Below are 18,531 nucleotides of genomic sequence, written 5' to 3'. Positions count from 1 at the left end.
AAGATTTTATTTTTTCCTTTTTCTCCCAAAGCCCCCCGGTACATAGTTGTGTATTTTTAGTTGTGGGTCCTTCTAGTTGTGGCATGTGGGATGCTGCCTCAGCATGGCCTGATGAGCGGCACCATGTCCAGGCCCAGGATTCAAACCGGCGAAATCCTGGGCCACCAAAGCGGAGTGCGCGAACTTAACCACTCGGCCATGGGGCCGGCCCCTGTTTTAACATTTTGAATACCTTTGTGAGCAAATAAATCCTGAAATCTGAACTCACAGTTTTGTACAACAAACCAACATCCAGCTCTGGACTTGTGGAGTTTGGGACCTCTTATTCTCAGGTGTCAGGAAGAATGGTGGTGCTACAAGAACACTGCGAAGATGAGAAAGGAAGAGAAGTAAAGCCTGGAACTGGGAGTCCTGTACTGTGTCTTTAGGGTGGGCAGACTGGCCCCTCCTTTCTAGGTGCTGCTCAGTGCTAGGGACCAAAAAGACCCCAAATCTCCTGCTTCCACCAAGAGATATCAGAAGTTCTGTTTCTTTAGGGCGAGAGTAGATCACTGTACTTAATTAAGAGCAAGATGTTTGTCTTCTGAGAACCTAGGCTGGTAACCAGGTTGTGCTATGTACTTCCTACCATGGCCTTGTGCAAGTTTCTTAACTTTGCAAACCAGAATTTCTCCATCCGTACATCGATAATGAGATGCTATCGAATGCATAGGGTTGTCTGAATATCAAAGATGATGCTGTCCCTTAGGTGCCTAGCATCTTTAAGCATTCAATGATTGTTATCTGACCATTCTTTCCAGGAAGAGGAAAATTAAATCTCTCATTTACAAATGTAGAAAAACAACATAAAGAACAAAACGCTTCTTTAATTCACAGTGATCTGGCAGGTCAGCCTCTATTTCGTTAATTAACATTTACTTTTCAAAAGGCTTTTCTACACATGATACACTATTCCATTTGTTCTTTATAGTAACCCTAAGAAATGAATTGGGCAATTCTGGTCTTCCGTATGAGCCAAGAGGGAAAGATGATGGGGGAATTTTAGTCATCTCTGCTCCCGTAGAAGTAAGGAGGAGACGAAGTGAAGAGCAAAACCAATCACAGAAAAATTTCTACTCCTCACACAGCACTCTTGTCCAACATCAACTCCTTAATAAAGTTGAATAATATTTTTACATGTTTTCAGAGAAACACAGTTCCACTACTATCAAAAAATGCTATATAACAAAAACTTAAACTATTTGAAATTCATGAGGAAGAAAATAGAATATACCTCATTATTTAAAAATGATGATTTTGCTGAACAGATCTTGGCAATTAGGAAATCTTTAAAGAAATATACCAACTGTATCATTTGTAAAGTTTTCTTTCTACTTCCCCTAACTAAATACTATAATACAATTTTATCTAACATTTATAAACCTTGAAGAATAATTTTTTTTTAAATGGAAGAATATCATTCCTTTATTTTTATAATTTTGTTAAAGTGTGGACCTGGATTTAGAAAACAAGCTATTTTTAATGATCAAAAGCTACTGCATACTTATCACTGACCGGATTTATTCATATAAAAATTTACATTATAACTCCAATTTTACAGTTAATTTTATGGAAAGTGAATGAAACTATGTATATGTTTTATATATTTACATTTAAAAATTATGGACCCATAATTCTAAGATTCATATGATTTTTAAAAGTGACATAAAATTTCTGATAACAAAATACTATAATCATGTTATTAGGACATTCAAAATTAGGCAAACTAACTTGATTTTTTTTTTGGTAGTTTGAATTGTAGATTTTCTCAATTCTTAGATCACTTCTCTGTTTTCAAACCTTCAGTGGTTTCCACCTCCTACCAAATTAAAACATGAACATTTTCACTCTGGTGTGTGCAAATTTTGACAAAGTCATCACAACTTATTTTTCCAGCTGTATTTCTGTTTGTTATCGTGTGTGCATTTATGCCTATATAATCATCAAATGAATTTAATTTGTCCAATATTTGTTGCATGTCTATAACATACAAACATGATGATGTAAAGACAGAAAAGATCTTTGTTGGAGCCGGCCCAGTGGCGCAGTGGTTAAGTTCACTCATTCCACTTCTTGGCGGCCTAGGGTTCACCGGTTCGGATCCCGGGTGTGGACATGGCACTGCTTGGCAAAAGCCATGCTGTGGTAGGCGTCCCAGTATAAAGTAGACGAAGATGGGCATGGATGTTAGCTCGGGGCCAGTCTTCCTCAGCAAAAAGAGGAGGATTGGCAGTAGTTAGCTCAGGGCCAGTCTTCCTCACAAAAATAAAAAAAGAAAAGATCTTTGCAGTTACACGTAATCTAAAGAGGAAAAGACACAAACAACTATTTGCAATACGAAGCAGAATGTTTTAAATGATAAATAAAGGGGCAAATGCTTTCTCATGGACATAAAGAGAAAATATCTCCTAATACTGACGGAAACAGGAAACCAAGGCCAAGAAAAGTCAAGTGGCCTGCCCAAGGTCACGCGCCAGGATTGAATGGTCATCCCAGACCCAGAGGAGAGCAAGAGCTATAGCCCAGGAGGGGGAGCACACGCTATGCTTGGGCATTATGCGGCTTTGGTGAAGCTGGACAAAAGGCAATTCTTCCTTTGCCTGGTCTGTCCACCAGAAAGACCCCTTCCACCTATTGCAGCAATCTGAAAACTTATCCGCCCTTTACATCTCATTTTAAATGGTTTCCTTTGCACTTACATGCAACACTTAAAAATTATTATTATGGCACTAATACATTCTGCCTTGGATCTAATACTGAACGTGCTATTTACAGACTCATATTAGGGATGATTTGGTTCAGCTGTGAGTGACAAAAAACCAAATTAACAGTGGTTTAAATAAGAAAGAACTTGCTTTCTCCTTTGTGTAAATGTGTGACAAGGCAGAAGGGGTCCATATATCAGGGTTCTGGGCCCTTCTATCTTGTTGGCAGTGTATGTAACCCTGATCTCATGGTCCAAGATGGCAGCGTGTGAGTTCCCGACAGCAGGATGGAGGAAAGGAAGAAGAGGGGAGAAGGAGGCATGTGGGGGCTGTCTCTTTAGGAGGGTTCCCAGAAATCACCATGTGACACTTTTCCTTATCTGCCTTTGGCATTTGTGAGTCACACCTAGTGGAATGGGAGGTTGGGATATATAGTGTAAAAGACTCTATTTTTATATAGAATATACAGAATCTTGTACAGAAAAAGTCTATATCTGAGGTCAAACAAGCTTAACTAATAACCCTCTTGCTGTGGAAACAGGTGAAAAGGATGTAGGGGCACAGTTAAAAGTCTTGGCTAGAACTCTCAATAAATACTTGTTGAATGAAGGAGAATGTACATTTATTAATCACTTGCTGTATGTGACTAAACATCCATCATATAATCCCCACAACAACCTTAAGAGCCAGTCTATTTTTGTTGCCACTTTATGTGTAAAGAAGGTGGGTTTGGAGTGGTTAAGTAACTGTTCAAAGTGCTAGTGGCCAGTTGAATCGAGAAACATTGATCTCGAACACGGTATTACTTCACCATGGAATACAACTGCTTATGCAAATGTCTTGTACTCATATTAGATTTATAGGTAATGTGGCTTATTTACCTTCACACTATTAATTCATTTAATAAATATTTATTGAGCAAATAAAAAGTGTTCTAAGTCTTGAGGCTACCAAAAGAATCAAGATAGCATATCTGTCTTATTTCTTAAAGGTATAGTCATTGGGACTGGTGAGAATACGAAGTGAGCCAACAGACAGTGCCCCTACCCTCATGCAGCTTACGTAATAAAATAATCTCCTATCTAGTCTTTAATCATAAGCTGTGACAAGTGCTACGCAAGAAAAGAACAAAAAGCAATAAGAACATATATTAGGAGAAGCACATCCGATCTGGGGTAAGGGCTGCAGTTAGAGAAGGCTTCCTTGAGGTGAAGAGTTCAATTGTTTGTGGAATTAAATCAAATAGCTTTTTTCCCTCTCAAATGTTCACACAATGAATTAGAAATTTCCACATAAGATAATTTAAAATGTTTTATCTACTTAAATAAGCTCCATATAGGCATGGGAAACTTGTCTGTCCCAAACAGCTCTCTGTAAGCAGTAGCTGCTCAATTAATACTAGTCCACCTATGGCAGATTTGAAAACATTTAAAAAAATATCAGATAATGTGTTCTTCTTTCAACGTTCATGTACATCTTTCCAAATCTGGGTTAACGCTCCTAAGAAAAGAAAAGCTAAGATTCATAGGCAATATTAAAATGCCTTATTTGTTTTTTGGTCCTGCAAGATAATCACATTTCAGTGTAAGAGCTTCTTGAAAGCTGCCATTCTGTGAAAATACTGGATTAGGTTGGGCTCCTGCTAGGAAAACCAAGATAGAAAAATTCACATTTACTTCTGAAATTCAGCATTCTGGCTCTTAATAGCACTAGTGATAGTAATAAACTAAGGAGACCTGGGTTTAAGACAGTTTTTTTTTAAATCTGAGAAATGAAAATATAGCCTACGTATTATGAACTCAAAGAAAAAAATACTTCAAAGCTATTGAAGCATTGAATATATAATAGATGCAAGAAATTTGAGAGCCCATTTGTGGAAAAAAAAGAGACCTTTATTACTTTTTCAAGAACCAAAATCACAAGAAAATAAAACAATCTATACTAAGTACGCCAGTGTTAGGCTGAAACAGCTACTATTTTAATTAAATATATCAATTCTGAGGAAAACAGCAGCAGCCGCAGCAATAACAACATTAAAAACAAATACATGGAGAAAATATAGCCAACCTACAGTACAAAAACAAAATGTCCTGGAAAAGGAGTTAATGTAGAATGGTACACTTATTCAGAAGCTCCAAGTTCAGTTCTTTTCTTCCTAAGGGTCCTGCACAATGATGCTTTCAGGTAAGCTGTTGTCTTATAGACTGTTTTGATGGAAATGGAAATGGAAGAAAAATTTTCACCACTATGGGAAGATATTCTGTTTTAGAGTTCCCGTTTGTCCCCTCAAATATCTATTTCAACTCTAAGTGGGCACCACCTAACATCCATTCCACTAGGTGTGGCCATGTGACTCACAAATGACAAATGGCAATAAGGAAAAGTGTCACATGGCAGTGGTGCCCACTTGATCCACTTCCACTCTCTGTGCAGAGCAGCAAACTCACTCTTTCAACTTCCTGCTGGACGCTGTTATTAGGATTTTCTCCAAGGAAATCAAACATTATGACCCAAAATACGTTCATCATTTTCCAAGCAGATCAACTGCTTTTCCTGATGTCTATATTTCTGTCACTGCTACTAAAATCATGCTCAAATTCCAAACCGTGGAATTTAATTTTGCTTATTTTTTTGCTCCCTCCCCTTCCCTAACACACAATTCAATCAGTGGTCAACACTGCACCCTGAAGCCCTCTTATAAATTTATTTTTGAGGAAGATTAGCCCTGAGCTAACATCTACTGCCAATCCTCCTCTTTTTGCTGAGGAAGACTGGCCCTGAGCTAACATCCATGCTCATCTTCCTCTATTTTATATGCGGGATGCCTGCCACAGCATGGCTTGATAAGCGGTGCGTGGGTCTGCACCCGGGATCTGAACCAGGGAACCCCAGGCTGCCGAAGTGAAACATGAGAACTTAGCCACTGCACCACCGGGTTGGCCCCAAGCCCCTTACAATTTTGTCTTTTATTTTGATTTCAACAGCAGCCTGTCAAATCCAGGTCCTCCTCTGAGCAGGTTGCTATAAAAGCCCCCTTGCTGGTGTGCCAGCTCCTCGGCTGGTCTCTGCATGAAGCACAATGTTTATTCAGTGAAACTTCACTGAATGTCTCCAAAGCTCTCAGCATGGTGTTGGGTACTCATGATGCAAACCACTGACAGGTCCTCTTCGGGAACTCTAGTTCTGAGAGTGTCAATGCCCTGCTGAAAACCCTTTAATAACCATCAACTGCCACCTTCGTTTGGCACTGACGTATTTTCACATTCTGGTGTCTCCTTACCTTTGTAGATTTTTGTCCTCCTGTTCCTCCTACTTATACCCAACTTTTCACTCTCGTAAGACCAGTCCCTGATGTTCCTTGAGCTCCTTTGTTAATTGTATCCCCTCTGTCTAGAATCACTTCCTTAATGTCATCTTCAAAAATGGTGACTATGCTAAATTCATATTTAATAATTAAAATGTAAATGGCTTTTTGATGTTTTCATCATATTCCAGAAAGTAAATATTTCTTCCTTGAAGACTCCTAAGATCCACCTGGACACTGAACCATAGAACACTGAAAAGCCTGGTCTTATGGGATGTGGATATTTTTACAATCCTTTTACTGTTTAATTATGACTTAATTATTGAAGGCCTCTTGTCACAGGAAAAAAAGCTTTGAAAACAATTAAGCGTTCCTATTTCCAGGGCTTGGAGGAATGACAGTTCCACTTAAGGCAGACACTGACACAAGCAGGTTAACAACAAAATATCACCAAAGCAGCTCAAGCAGTTAGGTCTTGGAATTGTGACGTCTTGATGTCATCCATCACTTGAAAATGTTTCACACCGATGTCTCATTTTACTGTCTCAATACACTGTTCTCTAACATCTTAACTCATTTAATGAAGTTGCTTCTAATAGTGAAAGGGGCACATCCAAGATGAAGTATGGCTCTCTCCCTCGACTGTGAGCTCCATCAGTGTAGCGATTACTAGTTTTTTCTCAGGATCACCAACATCAAAATTCACCTGAAGTGTCTGCTCATTATGTAGTCCCCCTGGGTCCCAACTCTGACCTACTAATTGAGAAACCCTAAGGGAGAGGACCATATTTAAAAAGCTCTCCAGGTAATTTTTACATAGTTGAAGTCTGAGAACCACTGCCCTAGGTTAGAGGTGAACTGCTTGCTTTGAGCAAATATAAATTTACAGAATATAATAGTTACTTTTTATCAATTCTTAAGAAAATCCAAACTCCTCTATACTTACCACCAGTGCCCATCCTACCTCCCAAAAAAGTAAAAGAGAACTTCCAAGAGCTGCCAAAGAAAGGATGGTACAGAGGTTACGAATGGTTTAGCGCTGGCCTCTCACACAAGCTGCTGTGTGCAAATGCCAACTGCGAAACTTACTAGTTTAGCGCATTTGGACAACTTATCTCTCGGTGCCTCGATCTCCCTCTCTGAATAGTGGGGATAAGAACAATATCAAACACGTGGAAATATGGAGTCAATACACATAAAGCAGTGGAACCAGCACATGGTGCTCGCAGTTAGATAATTTTAAAGCTAGTACGTAACACTAGGGATAATGAGACTCACTTGGAACCTAAGTAGAGGAGAATCTAGTAACCTTTTCTGCCCTTAAGTCTAACTACATTCAGTTAGTTTTAAACAACAAGGACAAATTCCCCCAAATTGAAATGGTCTCAAATTAATTACTGTTTTGGGAAAGTAAAGCTTTCAGAATCAGGCCAGGTGGCTTGGTATTTGGTCCCATTTTCAACACAAGGTTTTCAGTGAGGCATTGGGGCAGAAGAATTCATTCGGTGTCTACAGTGGAAACAAGGGATTCCTTCAGCCCAATTCAAATCGTAATCCCAGTAGTTCCCAGAAGATAAACGTGAGGAGACAATCAAACTTTTAATTCCGACGCTCACTTCTCTCCCTGCTTCTCTGTGTTTCTCACCCGGGAGACTCAGGACAGGCTGCCAGGAGACGCTCTCTGCCCTGCAGGAGGCGCTGCTGCCCTCCTGTTGGGATGAATTATTGGCTGGAGGCAGTAGCCCACTAATTCATAGGCAGCATTTCCCATAGGCGGATCTCATGGCTGGTTTAACTTCAACTTGGTTGAAACTGGAGTCACATTCATGGGGGAATACTGAGGAGTGCATTTACCAATACTGGAGAAAAGTCACAATAAGAAATTCCAGAAAACAATAGGAACCCCGAGTGCTATCTCCTTTAGTACTAAGTGTCAGAAACTGGGATACATGGCCCAGCGGCTGCCTAGATGGTCAGGTGAAGAGATATGAAGAGGGAACCAGAGTAAGTTTGCCATGAATGTGGTCAAGGTAGATTGTAAAACCAGAAATTCTAACGTTTGAATAGTTTATTTTTTTCTGTGACAATAGCGAGTTGCTATTTTCAATCAATTCGGATGATCTCTATTTCACTCTACCAATGGCATAACCTAAAAAGCATATTCATGAGACAGTGGGAACTAAATGAATCACAAGGCATTTAAAATCTCAATCTTTGGGGGTCGGCTGGTGGCACAGTGGTTAAGTTTGTGCACTGCGTTTCAGCGGCCCAGGGTTCCCAGGCCTGGATCCTGGGTGCAGACCTAGCACAGCTCATCAAGCCATGCTGTGGGAGGTGTCCCACATATAAAGTAGAGGAAGATGGGCTCGGATGTTAGCTCAGGGCCAATCTTCCTCAGCAAAAAGAAGAGGATTGGCAGCAGATGTTAGATCAGGGGTAATCTTCCTCAAATAAATAAATTAAATTAAATTAAATTAAATTAAATCTCAACCTTGGAAATACAGAAATTAAGCTGGAAATGTTTTCCTCACGGCCAAAATGTATAGCCAGTGTAATGACAAAGTCTTTTATATAAGGGTGGTGGTTTACTGAATTATCTACTAAGAGTTTAGCAGATACTAAAAATTGCGTTAAAGTGGTTCCCTATAACTCTTTACATTTTATATTTTATAAATAATAGTAATAAGGTGTAGTGTGCATGTTTTTGACATTTCTGTAAGGATAAAAATGACAAATTGCATAAGTTAAAGAGATACTAATATTTTAAAAATTTATTTCTAGAGTAAATTAATCTTAGAGAGAAGATATGATCACTTTAACAACAGCGCTATCTAAGGTTTCAAACTCTGGTGGTCTGATTATGATAACAAATTTACGAAAATGGGCGAGAGGCTAAAACAAACATTTAATTTTTAATATTTCAGGAACAAAAGATAAACGGGACAAGAGAAGATGAAAATTTTGGTGTTTGGTACTTACGGTTTAATTAACAGACTTCCTGGCAATACCTTACAAATACTACCCACGCCCATCTAATCCTGCTTATAAAAGTGGTTTGCAGTGATTACGGAAGAAAGCATGGGCCACTGGGATTTAAAAGTTTGATTCTTCTGCTGCTCAGATGGGTGAGGCATTCTCTGCATTGTTTATGGCACCAATGGGATCATGCTTAGATGGCATGATTCAAACATAAGCATATGACAGCTGAACGTAGAGAATGGACTGAGTTGTTTGAGCATTCTCAGTACCACTCAGTGTGGTACAATTACCACTTGAAAATAAAAGTTCTTTCTCTCCCATCTATTTTGTTCAACAGTCTCTATTCTTCTATCAATCAATTAGTTGCATATACCCAGCATAGTTTTTAAATTCAATGTGCTATGGAAATAGTCTTAAGTCAGATGTAATTCCTACTCTCCAGTGGCTTTACAGTATAGGAGAAAGGTAAACAGTAACCATACAAGTATGTTAGTTGATCTGATATAAATATAGAGTTGGCAGAGTGGGAGCAAAGGACAGTGCAGTCACTTCTTGCTTTAGAGATGCAAAGCAGGAATTCCAGGAATCACTTTATAAAAGAGGGAAGAGAGGAGCTGAATCTAAAGAAGACGGTAGAAGGTCCACAGACTATGTGCCTAAGGACAGCAGCAGAAAACAGCCAGAGGCAGTTGAGGAGCAGCAAGAAATCCAGGTCAGTGAGGCCCAATGAGGGGCTGAAAGTCGGAGAGGAAGCATCTTAGAGGAAAGAGAAGAGATTCCAGATGCAACTTTTTCTATGTTAGCAAACAATTGCTCTCCGGTTAATCACATATTCCATCGCGTACGGAAACTGGAGTTAAGATCCAAAACACACCCTTTAAAGCTAATAAACAAGCAATAGTCACTCATATTAGTATAAATGTGGTAAATGCCCAAATAATGAGAGACTAAATACATTATTGTTCAGTACGAATGCATCAGGTCATTGTTGCTTAATGCTAGAGGCATTTTTGTTTTTTAAAATCAAAAATAGCATTTTTTAACATATACAACTAGGTATGAAAGCTCACTTCTAGTAAACAACTTAAAGGAGAAGAGTAACTTTCTACCCAGGATTGCTGTTTAAAAAAATAAAAAGATCATTAGAAGTATTATATTAGTGTCCAGATGTAAATAACCTTAGAGAAGAGGCTAGTTTGGATGGCAGTATATCTGGGAAAGTAGCTTTTTTCAGGAAAAACAGGCTAAAACATTTTCTAGTTAAATGAAGAACTAGTAAAGATGGATTAGATTCTACATAATTCAGGTTCTGTAACTAGAAAACAACCAGAACATGAAATATATATATATACTTCTTGAATTCCGTGTTTATAAAAGTGATTTTTGTGTCTCAAGGAGTTCTGGGTACCTATAAGTATCAAAAAGGTTTTTACACACATTGTATATAGACTTTCGAAATGAAATAGATGATTACTCTATTTTTTGCAGGATCTTCAATCCCAGTGTTCACAAAGTTTAAAAAAAAAAACCCATCACGTATGGAATTTGTACTCCAGAAACGTGAATTTGTAACAACTTGTGCTCACATATATCTCTTTTGGGCCCATGTTTTCTACACCAACTATTATTTTATTTAAAAAGCAAAAGTAAGATGGTCTTGCTTTTGGGTATCTTAAATTTTCTAACAAAGAAGAATCTAATAGCCATTTAGGAACATTAACTGTTGAAATACTTAAAACTGTATGACTAACGAATAATGCTTACTTATGAATGCTGCTAAAGCTGGGATGCACCTCTGACAAGGATATGGAACAAGTTCTGCCTCCTTCCAGGTTAGAGGCTTTTTGTGGGTCACATATTTTCCACTATCCTTCCTCATTTTTCTTCCTGTTCTTTTCTCTCCTTCCACTCATGCAATGATCCAACAATAAAGTGCCCAGATCATCAAGCAAAAGTGTCTTTAAATTTTATTTTTTAATGTATCTCAGGCAGTATACATCCAGGCTTCATCAGGCAAGAAGATGTGTTTCTACAGCACAGTCTGAGGATGACCAGCCCCAGGTCTGTGGGGCATTCCAGAAGTTTCTACTTTTATGCAGTGACCCATAGGATTCCTGTGCACATTAAAGTTTGAGAAATAACTATCTCTTCCCCTCCACAAACGCTGTGGCATATAGAAAAGTAACATATTAAGATCATCTTCAGATTTTCTAAAAGGGTAATGAATTATTGAAAGAAAAAGATCAAAACCTCTTTTTCTCAGTGATAAAATACTAGTACTGAAGCAATTACTGGTAAATTAACTTTCAGAGGAAAATTATGGCTCTGCCTTAGTATACCCATCAAATAGATCAGCATGTAATAATATAGCTACGTCATACACAGTGTAATGGGAATTTCTCTCCTCTCATAGTCTATAAATATTATGCTAAATTAGTTTTTGGTTTAACAAAAGTTCTACTAAAAATAGGCTATTTGAATGTAATAAAATATGATTCAAATGAAATGGTTAGCAGATGATGTAAGACCAGTCAGCACATGTTATACTGTTACATTTACCCTATTTATTTTTCTGTATCCTAGATTCAGAGCATCCTGAAGGCAAGCGCTGTGTATTTTTAGCGCCTCGTAGAGTGCAGACTACAGGGCAGACATTCATTTAGTAAATGTTTGTTGAGTAGATGAATAAATGAATGACTGGAAATCCAGTGTACACGCATTCTAGAAAGAATACATATAAAGAAAATCAACTCAGAAATTTTTTAAAAAGTGAAAATTTTACTATATGTAGCTATAAAAGAAAAATAACAGAAATAGAAAAATAATTATCCTCTAAAATAAACAACAAATAATCATTCTGATGGAACTTAGTCAGTAAGCAAAGTTCCCAGAGCGTTTAAATAAGCTTTTACATTTGTATACGAAATCACCCAAGACAGATCTCCATAACTGTCAAAGTTGTTTTTTCTAACACAGAAGTCAGAGAGAGAAATTGATATTCCAGGATGCCAATGAACCAGTCAGTGCTTAAGGCGGTCATTATTTATTAGTTGGAAAAAAATCCAAGTGAGAAAATAAAGGTCAGAAAACCTTGAAAAAGAAAAAAAGATTTTTGTTTAACTGTATTTACTGCACTAACCCTTTAATTCAAAGCCAATTATGGACATCACGGTGCTATCAATAATTGCATGCTGAGTGTGTAAATTTAAAATGGCAATTTCAATTTTCATTTCATCAAGACGAGGAAGAAAATGAAATTGAATACTAATTAGGGCATGTGTGTCAGAAACCTGAAAGATTAGGGGAATTCTGTGCTCATTATAAGTGAGTTTAAGCAAAGTACTCAAAGTTTCATTCGAAGGACTGAATATAAATAAAAGAATTAAGCGAGAAGGGAAATTACTAATGCTCAAACAGAAAATTTGGTACATGGTTAAACTTCCCAGAGCCTCTTAGATATGAGTTTCCTTCAAGAAAGAGAGAAATATTTTCTTTTCAGAACAATAACAGTGTCGTTAATGAACACAATAACATAATATATACTCTGAACACAATCATAAAATATTTATTGAATAACAGTGAGGAGTTTTCAGTCTTCCTCCCATTATACGCAAGATTTCTTCATCTAATATAAACCCTTTTTATTTTTACTGGTTTTCTTTGAGTTCATTGTCGCCTTCACAGTAAAAGCAAAATAACAATAATGATAAGAATAATAATAGTAATAGACTGTCTCTAAAAGTATAAGAAGTATTTAATTACTCTCCTCAAGTTGATAAAGTTATATTTAATCTAAATTGCTCTAAGAGTCAACCACTGTCTCATTCCATTGAGGGTATTTCCACTTACAATCACTGGGGTCAAGAAAACTTAAAGTTCATTCATACTTGGAAAGGCAGGATGATGCACAGTGTTTAGTAGGCAATAAACTGGGTCAAAGTAAAGTGAAAAATCAGGACATGAAACATTAATAAGGTGTTTCTCAGAGACAACATTGCAGAAATCTGCTATTTACAGTTTATTGAAACATGACAGTCACTGAAGCTCACAGACATCATTGGCCAAACAGAGACCCTGAGGCAAACTTGTGACATCACCTCTCAATTGTTCTGCAATTTCTACTATCAGTCATAATTTCTAAAGTTTTATCATGACCTCAATCCCATAAATGCATTTCATAACAGTCGACTGAAAAATGGTGTCTGGAATGAGTTTTAGCAAATAGAAAACAAGCATTTTAAACCTTAATTGGAATGTCATTAGTCTATGATCAAAACTGTACAGATGTGCCAATTCCATTATCTGGAATTCTAATTGCACATGTGGCTATAGATTAGAAAAATCAGGTGTAATTTAAGAAGCAATTTCTGCAAATGCATGCAAATATAAATTCACAAAACAAAACAGGAATATCAAGAAACCACATGGAGCCACATAGATAAAAGAAATGTATACAGGATATGTAAAAATTCATACACAACTTGAACACAGAAAATACCTGAAGGAGATTTGGGCCCTGTTTCTAAAGTATGGAAGTCATACTACTTGACCATAAATCAATTTCCCTTCCTATTAACTGCCTGTAAAGCAGCCCCTATACATTGCACCTAATAATGTCACATCATGGATTGCTATCTTGAAAACTACCTCTGACTCAAAATATGTAGTAAACAGATAAAACAGATCAGCTACCTAAACAAATCGACATTCTGTAAATAGCTCCCTGTTCCGATGGAATAAGGCTAAAACTTTTTAGTATGTGTGACTCCTAAGGTACGCTAAACTCACGCACTAAACGTGAACACATTGCCCCAGCAACCGATACATGAGTCAAGATTTTCTATATGTTGTTCCCCAGGTTCCCACCTTCATCAGATCATGCTGTCCCCTTAGCGCCTAGTCTCTATTGAAAATCATCTTCCCAGGCACATCTCAAAGGCTATCTTCCCCAGGAGGCTTTCTCATGATAATTAATTACTTCTTCCTCTGACCCACTGTATATTGGAATCCCCTCCTCTCTAGCACACATTAATGACTTGTTAGATGTTATTAACAACCCTCACCCCCCAGCAGAGGTATAATCCTTCACAGAAACCATGGTTTGATCACCTTTTCTGTCCTCCTAATATGTAGATTACTGTCTCATTTCAGCTAAGTGCTCAAAAAGTGTTGAACTGGATAAAATATAAGGTCTGGGATAACTACCATCCATCCCATTTTTGGGAAATCACTTTATATCTCAGTATGCATTGCTTTTTCCTGGTTTAAAAAATAGCTAGCTGACGATAATAAAAGAGAGGGTATGAACTGAAACACCCTCAGCTTTTGAAGGAGGGGACTGAAGACATTTGAGGTATTATCATAATCCATTGTATATTTTGTATTTGCACGTGTGGAACCACCTCTGAGACAGAGACGGAAAAGATGCAATTTTTATTTTCTTGAAGTATCAAAATCTTGCTGCTACATGTTAACATAGTGCTAATGAACACATGGCAGATGTAAAAACCTCCCTGTTTGATATGCAGCTTAAAATAGTGATACTTATAACCCGAGAATTTTAACATTTTTAACTGTTTTAACACACTTCCCAATGGAATTGCACATTTCCCACAGTTTCAGAGTTCACAGTCAATTGGGACTCAACTAAATCCTCCTTTCCTCTGTGACCATGAAGAAAAGTCACATTGAGTTCTCACTGTTTTCTTTCTGAAATGACTCTTGTCATTACTTGGCAGTAACCTTGTCCCATCCCATCTGTTACCTGAATCCATGGCCATCTGTCATTTTCTGCAGCTGTCCAGGCATTTATCAGCCCCTTCTTATTAAGACGTGCATAGTAGGGATACCATTTCTGGAGCCCAAAAAGAGCTCGGTGGGTGGAGGAAGCTGTGATTTGCTGATTTGATATGATTCCACCTTCAATTCCCAACGGGCCCGAGCATTCTGGGAACAAATCAGGACAAAAATGTGAATATATTAGAAGTAATCCATATCAAAATGTGGCTGTTAGATTTGGTAGCAGATATTTTTTAAATGATTTTAGTTTGCACCATCAAGCCGTTTAAGCCCCATCTACTTTACAGCTTTGTTACTGATCACTACACGAAGCAGATAATTCTTGTTCTTCATGCCACTCTCTTCTTCCTTTGCTTTGAGTCTGACACCTGAACAGACTCTCCCTACTTACATTACGATTCTGCATTATACACTATTATCCTTTGGCTGTTGATCACGTCAACAGAAGTCTAATGCCCTTAAAAGGCTGCCTTTATATTTTATATTCCAAGAGATTAACATGCCTCATACATCCTAAGTCCTCAATAAATATCTATGGATGCATTATTTCTTGACTAGCCTACATCTGAATTTTGCATCAAAATCATTTTCATACTGACTTAGCATTTCTCACCATTACAAATTTTTTAGCTTAAACTTTTATAACCACTGTCAGTTATGCTTCCACAAAAAGGGCAATGTATAAATCAGTCAACATTTAAAAATATTATAACAACTTGTGATACGTTGTAAGTAATAGAAAATATGTAGACAAATTATTTTTATAAAGTAAGCAGATAAACTCTCTGACATTACACACAACAATATTATACCTCTCAGGAAAGCAAGATATTAAAATATTTACATTTCTAATATTCTAAATTCAAAATTCGCAATGCTATATATAAGGATTCTGCACTTACATTTTAACTTTCTTCTATTATTTTTCTTTAAATTTGCAACTTGGAAATTTAAGAAAAATTTCCCCCCCCAAATTTTAAATACTAAGTTTAAAGCATAATATACTCAAATGATGTATTCTCAGACACTGAGTGTGTTTAGATTTTAAAATTAGAAATAAAGGTAAATCTACCTAAAAATTATATATACTTATAGTACATATAATATATATATATTTGAATTTATTAATTATTTCATAAGATTTCACCAGAAAGCACATTAATTTTACATTCAGTTAAAAAAATTCAGAATAAGTAATATTATGAAATAATGAAAAGTAATACCTAGTTTTCTTAATTTCACTAACATTTCATACAGTACACTCAACTTTTTGCCAGATGAGATTTGTATCATAAAGACAATCTTATTATAAAATATACTACAATAATTTATCTTATTATAAAATATACTACAATAATTTACCAGAATTTCTGAAAATATGAAAGGAACACACCGACATTATTAAATGACAGTGTTTATAAGTCAATTTGATCAGTGGTTACCACCAAGCATATTTTAGATTTTAATATTTGAAGCCCAACATTTGTCAGTAATGTAACGTTTACACTCAGATTGAGGTTGAAAATAAGAAAGAATTCTGTAGCTGGATTAGAATACTCTGAAATGTTACAAAGATGTTTCTCAGTGATGACCATTCTTCATTAAGCATAAACACGTTTCTTTTTTCTATTCTTTGCTCAGATAAAAAGCTCTAAACACATTATTTATTAACATTTCTCCAATGACTTTAAAGTCTTCACATACTTTTTGCTAAAGAGATGGAAATATATGGATAAGCAATCATCTTAATCAGATTTTATTAGTAAAAATGACATTAATACAGCAAAAATTGCATCTTTGTGATTGACAAATCATTCACCTGATAAGTTAAATTTAGATAGTAAGATCTTTTCCAAAACATGTAATTAGAGTTGTTTAGCACTTCATGAAGATGCACAATATCACTTTGAAGTCATTAAATTAAGAAGCCATTAATTTTTAAAACTGCAGTATTAGGAGCCACAGACAATAATCTGATTTCCACATTCCAAAAAAATGAACATGGAAAACTCACATGTTGAGTCTTCGGATTCTTGCTTTGCTTTGCATTTTGAACCTCAAGATCTGTACAGACTTCATGAAAGCACTAAGAAACTTTCATGATGACACTTTGATTTTAAGCAACTGCAGGAGGCTGGCTTTTTAAGAATACTGCCATCAAAAGAGTCTCAAGGATCCTTGTCCTTGATTTGTGCGGTGTTTGGATGGGAAGATGCTGCAGGCAGGGAGGCCTTTTATTGCAGGCCAGTCAGTAGAACGGCAGAGCTGGAGAGCCAGCTTTGATTAATTAAACTGCATGACAGCCTTAGAAGAAGTCTACACAATTTAGTTGTGTACTTATGCCGAATTGGACATGCTCAACAAATTTGTAACGATTTCAAAAGAGATGAGACCTCAAACCACACTATTCAGTATGTCTACTTCATCAATACTCTTAACCTACAAACGTCCCCTTTTTAGCTAACATATCAGCAAACACATTGGCTGTGAACTGCTGCATTATTGTATAAGCTAGATATCAACGAGCGATTTTTAAAATATATTTCTCTAGCCTTCCTTACTCTGCCATAATGCTCCCAATCTTTGTCATGCCCTCACTAGTCATTCGTTTGAACTTAACAGAACATAATTCAAAAATGTATCTTGACATGTGATATTTATATAGGGCTTTACAGTTTACAAAGTATTTTCTTATGAGCTATCTCATTGCTGTGATGTCAAAAGTATTAATATTTCTGTCTCAGTCCTCAATTCCACATTTTTCTAAATAAACTTTTACAACATTCGCTTACATACCGTACACTGCCAATCAGTAAAGCCCACCAGAGGAAACATGACTGTGGGGGTGGGGGGAGGAGGTTCTTGAATGAAGCATGTCCGTGAGGTATCGATTTACTTCCTTATGGTTAGTGGTCCTCAGTTTTTCTCCTTTTAAAAATTGGGGTTATGATGACAGCTAACTCAGCAGCTGTGAGGTAATAAAAAGTAAAACCACTTTGCCTTTATACCTATAAATTGTTAAAAAATAATGCTCTTGGTTCTGTAGTCACTTGCCATGTTTCTCTTTAGAGCTGGGTGATCCTGTGTCCTTTACACTGTTGCATCCTTAGATGTTCACAGTGGCTTGTACATACGCAGAGCTCAATACATATGTGCTGAGTATTAGGATTGGAGGCTTTTTTCCCCCTAAACTGTAAACTAATAAGTAAATCCAAGTCTTAGACTTTATCTCACACTGGAAAGTTGTCACAAGAACAGCTTTTCTTCACCCATCATTTGGACCACAATCAAATGGATATCATCATAATAAAGGGTTCAAAGTCCAATCTCCTTTTGCCCGTGCTGTCCACTTCCCCAATGTCTCATTAAATTCAACAGTTATAAAAACTAACAAAGCCGCAATTCAGAATGCAAATGATTATACACCTAAGATTAAGTGATCTTAATCAGTAAACAATAAGATGCTGAAAAAGAAAGATAATATAAAGATACATAGTGCTATCACTATCAGTAAATGAGGGAAGGCTATGAAATAAGACTTGATGAAAAACTTAATATTAGATGAGCATTCTGAAGTTTGAAAAGTGCATCCATATATGTTTTCTCACATACTCAAAGTAATATTTCAAGGAAAAAAGATTATCATGCCTATTTCATAAATAAGGAAACTTTGAGGAGGGAAGTTGACTCCTAAAAGGTAAGTCT

The 18,531-nt window shown here is 36.7% G+C and overlaps 1 protein-coding gene across 2 annotated transcripts in view; it reads right to left on the bottom strand.

Annotated features, from left to right (window-relative positions):
• EDIL3 (EGF like repeats and discoidin domains 3) overlaps positions 1 to 18,531 on the bottom strand; it is a 407,727-nt gene that overhangs the window by 115,410 nt on the left and 273,786 nt on the right. For both annotated transcript variants that reach the window (XM_046668389.1, XM_046668390.1), the window contains one exon: positions 14,792 to 14,973. In XM_046668389.1, coding sequence (XP_046524345.1) covers positions 14,792 to 14,973 — 182 coding nt within the window. The remainder of the gene's footprint in view (positions 1 to 14,791; positions 14,974 to 18,531) is intronic.

The sequence above is a fragment of the Equus quagga genome, chromosome 7, assembly GCF_021613505.1.
Source record: "Equus quagga isolate Etosha38 chromosome 7, UCLA_HA_Equagga_1.0, whole genome shotgun sequence".
In the NCBI taxonomy this organism is placed as follows: domain Eukaryota; kingdom Metazoa; phylum Chordata; class Mammalia; order Perissodactyla; family Equidae; genus Equus; species Equus quagga.
The sequence above is the reverse complement of the archived record's forward strand: the minus strand, read 5'-3'. Positions and strand labels throughout refer to the sequence as shown.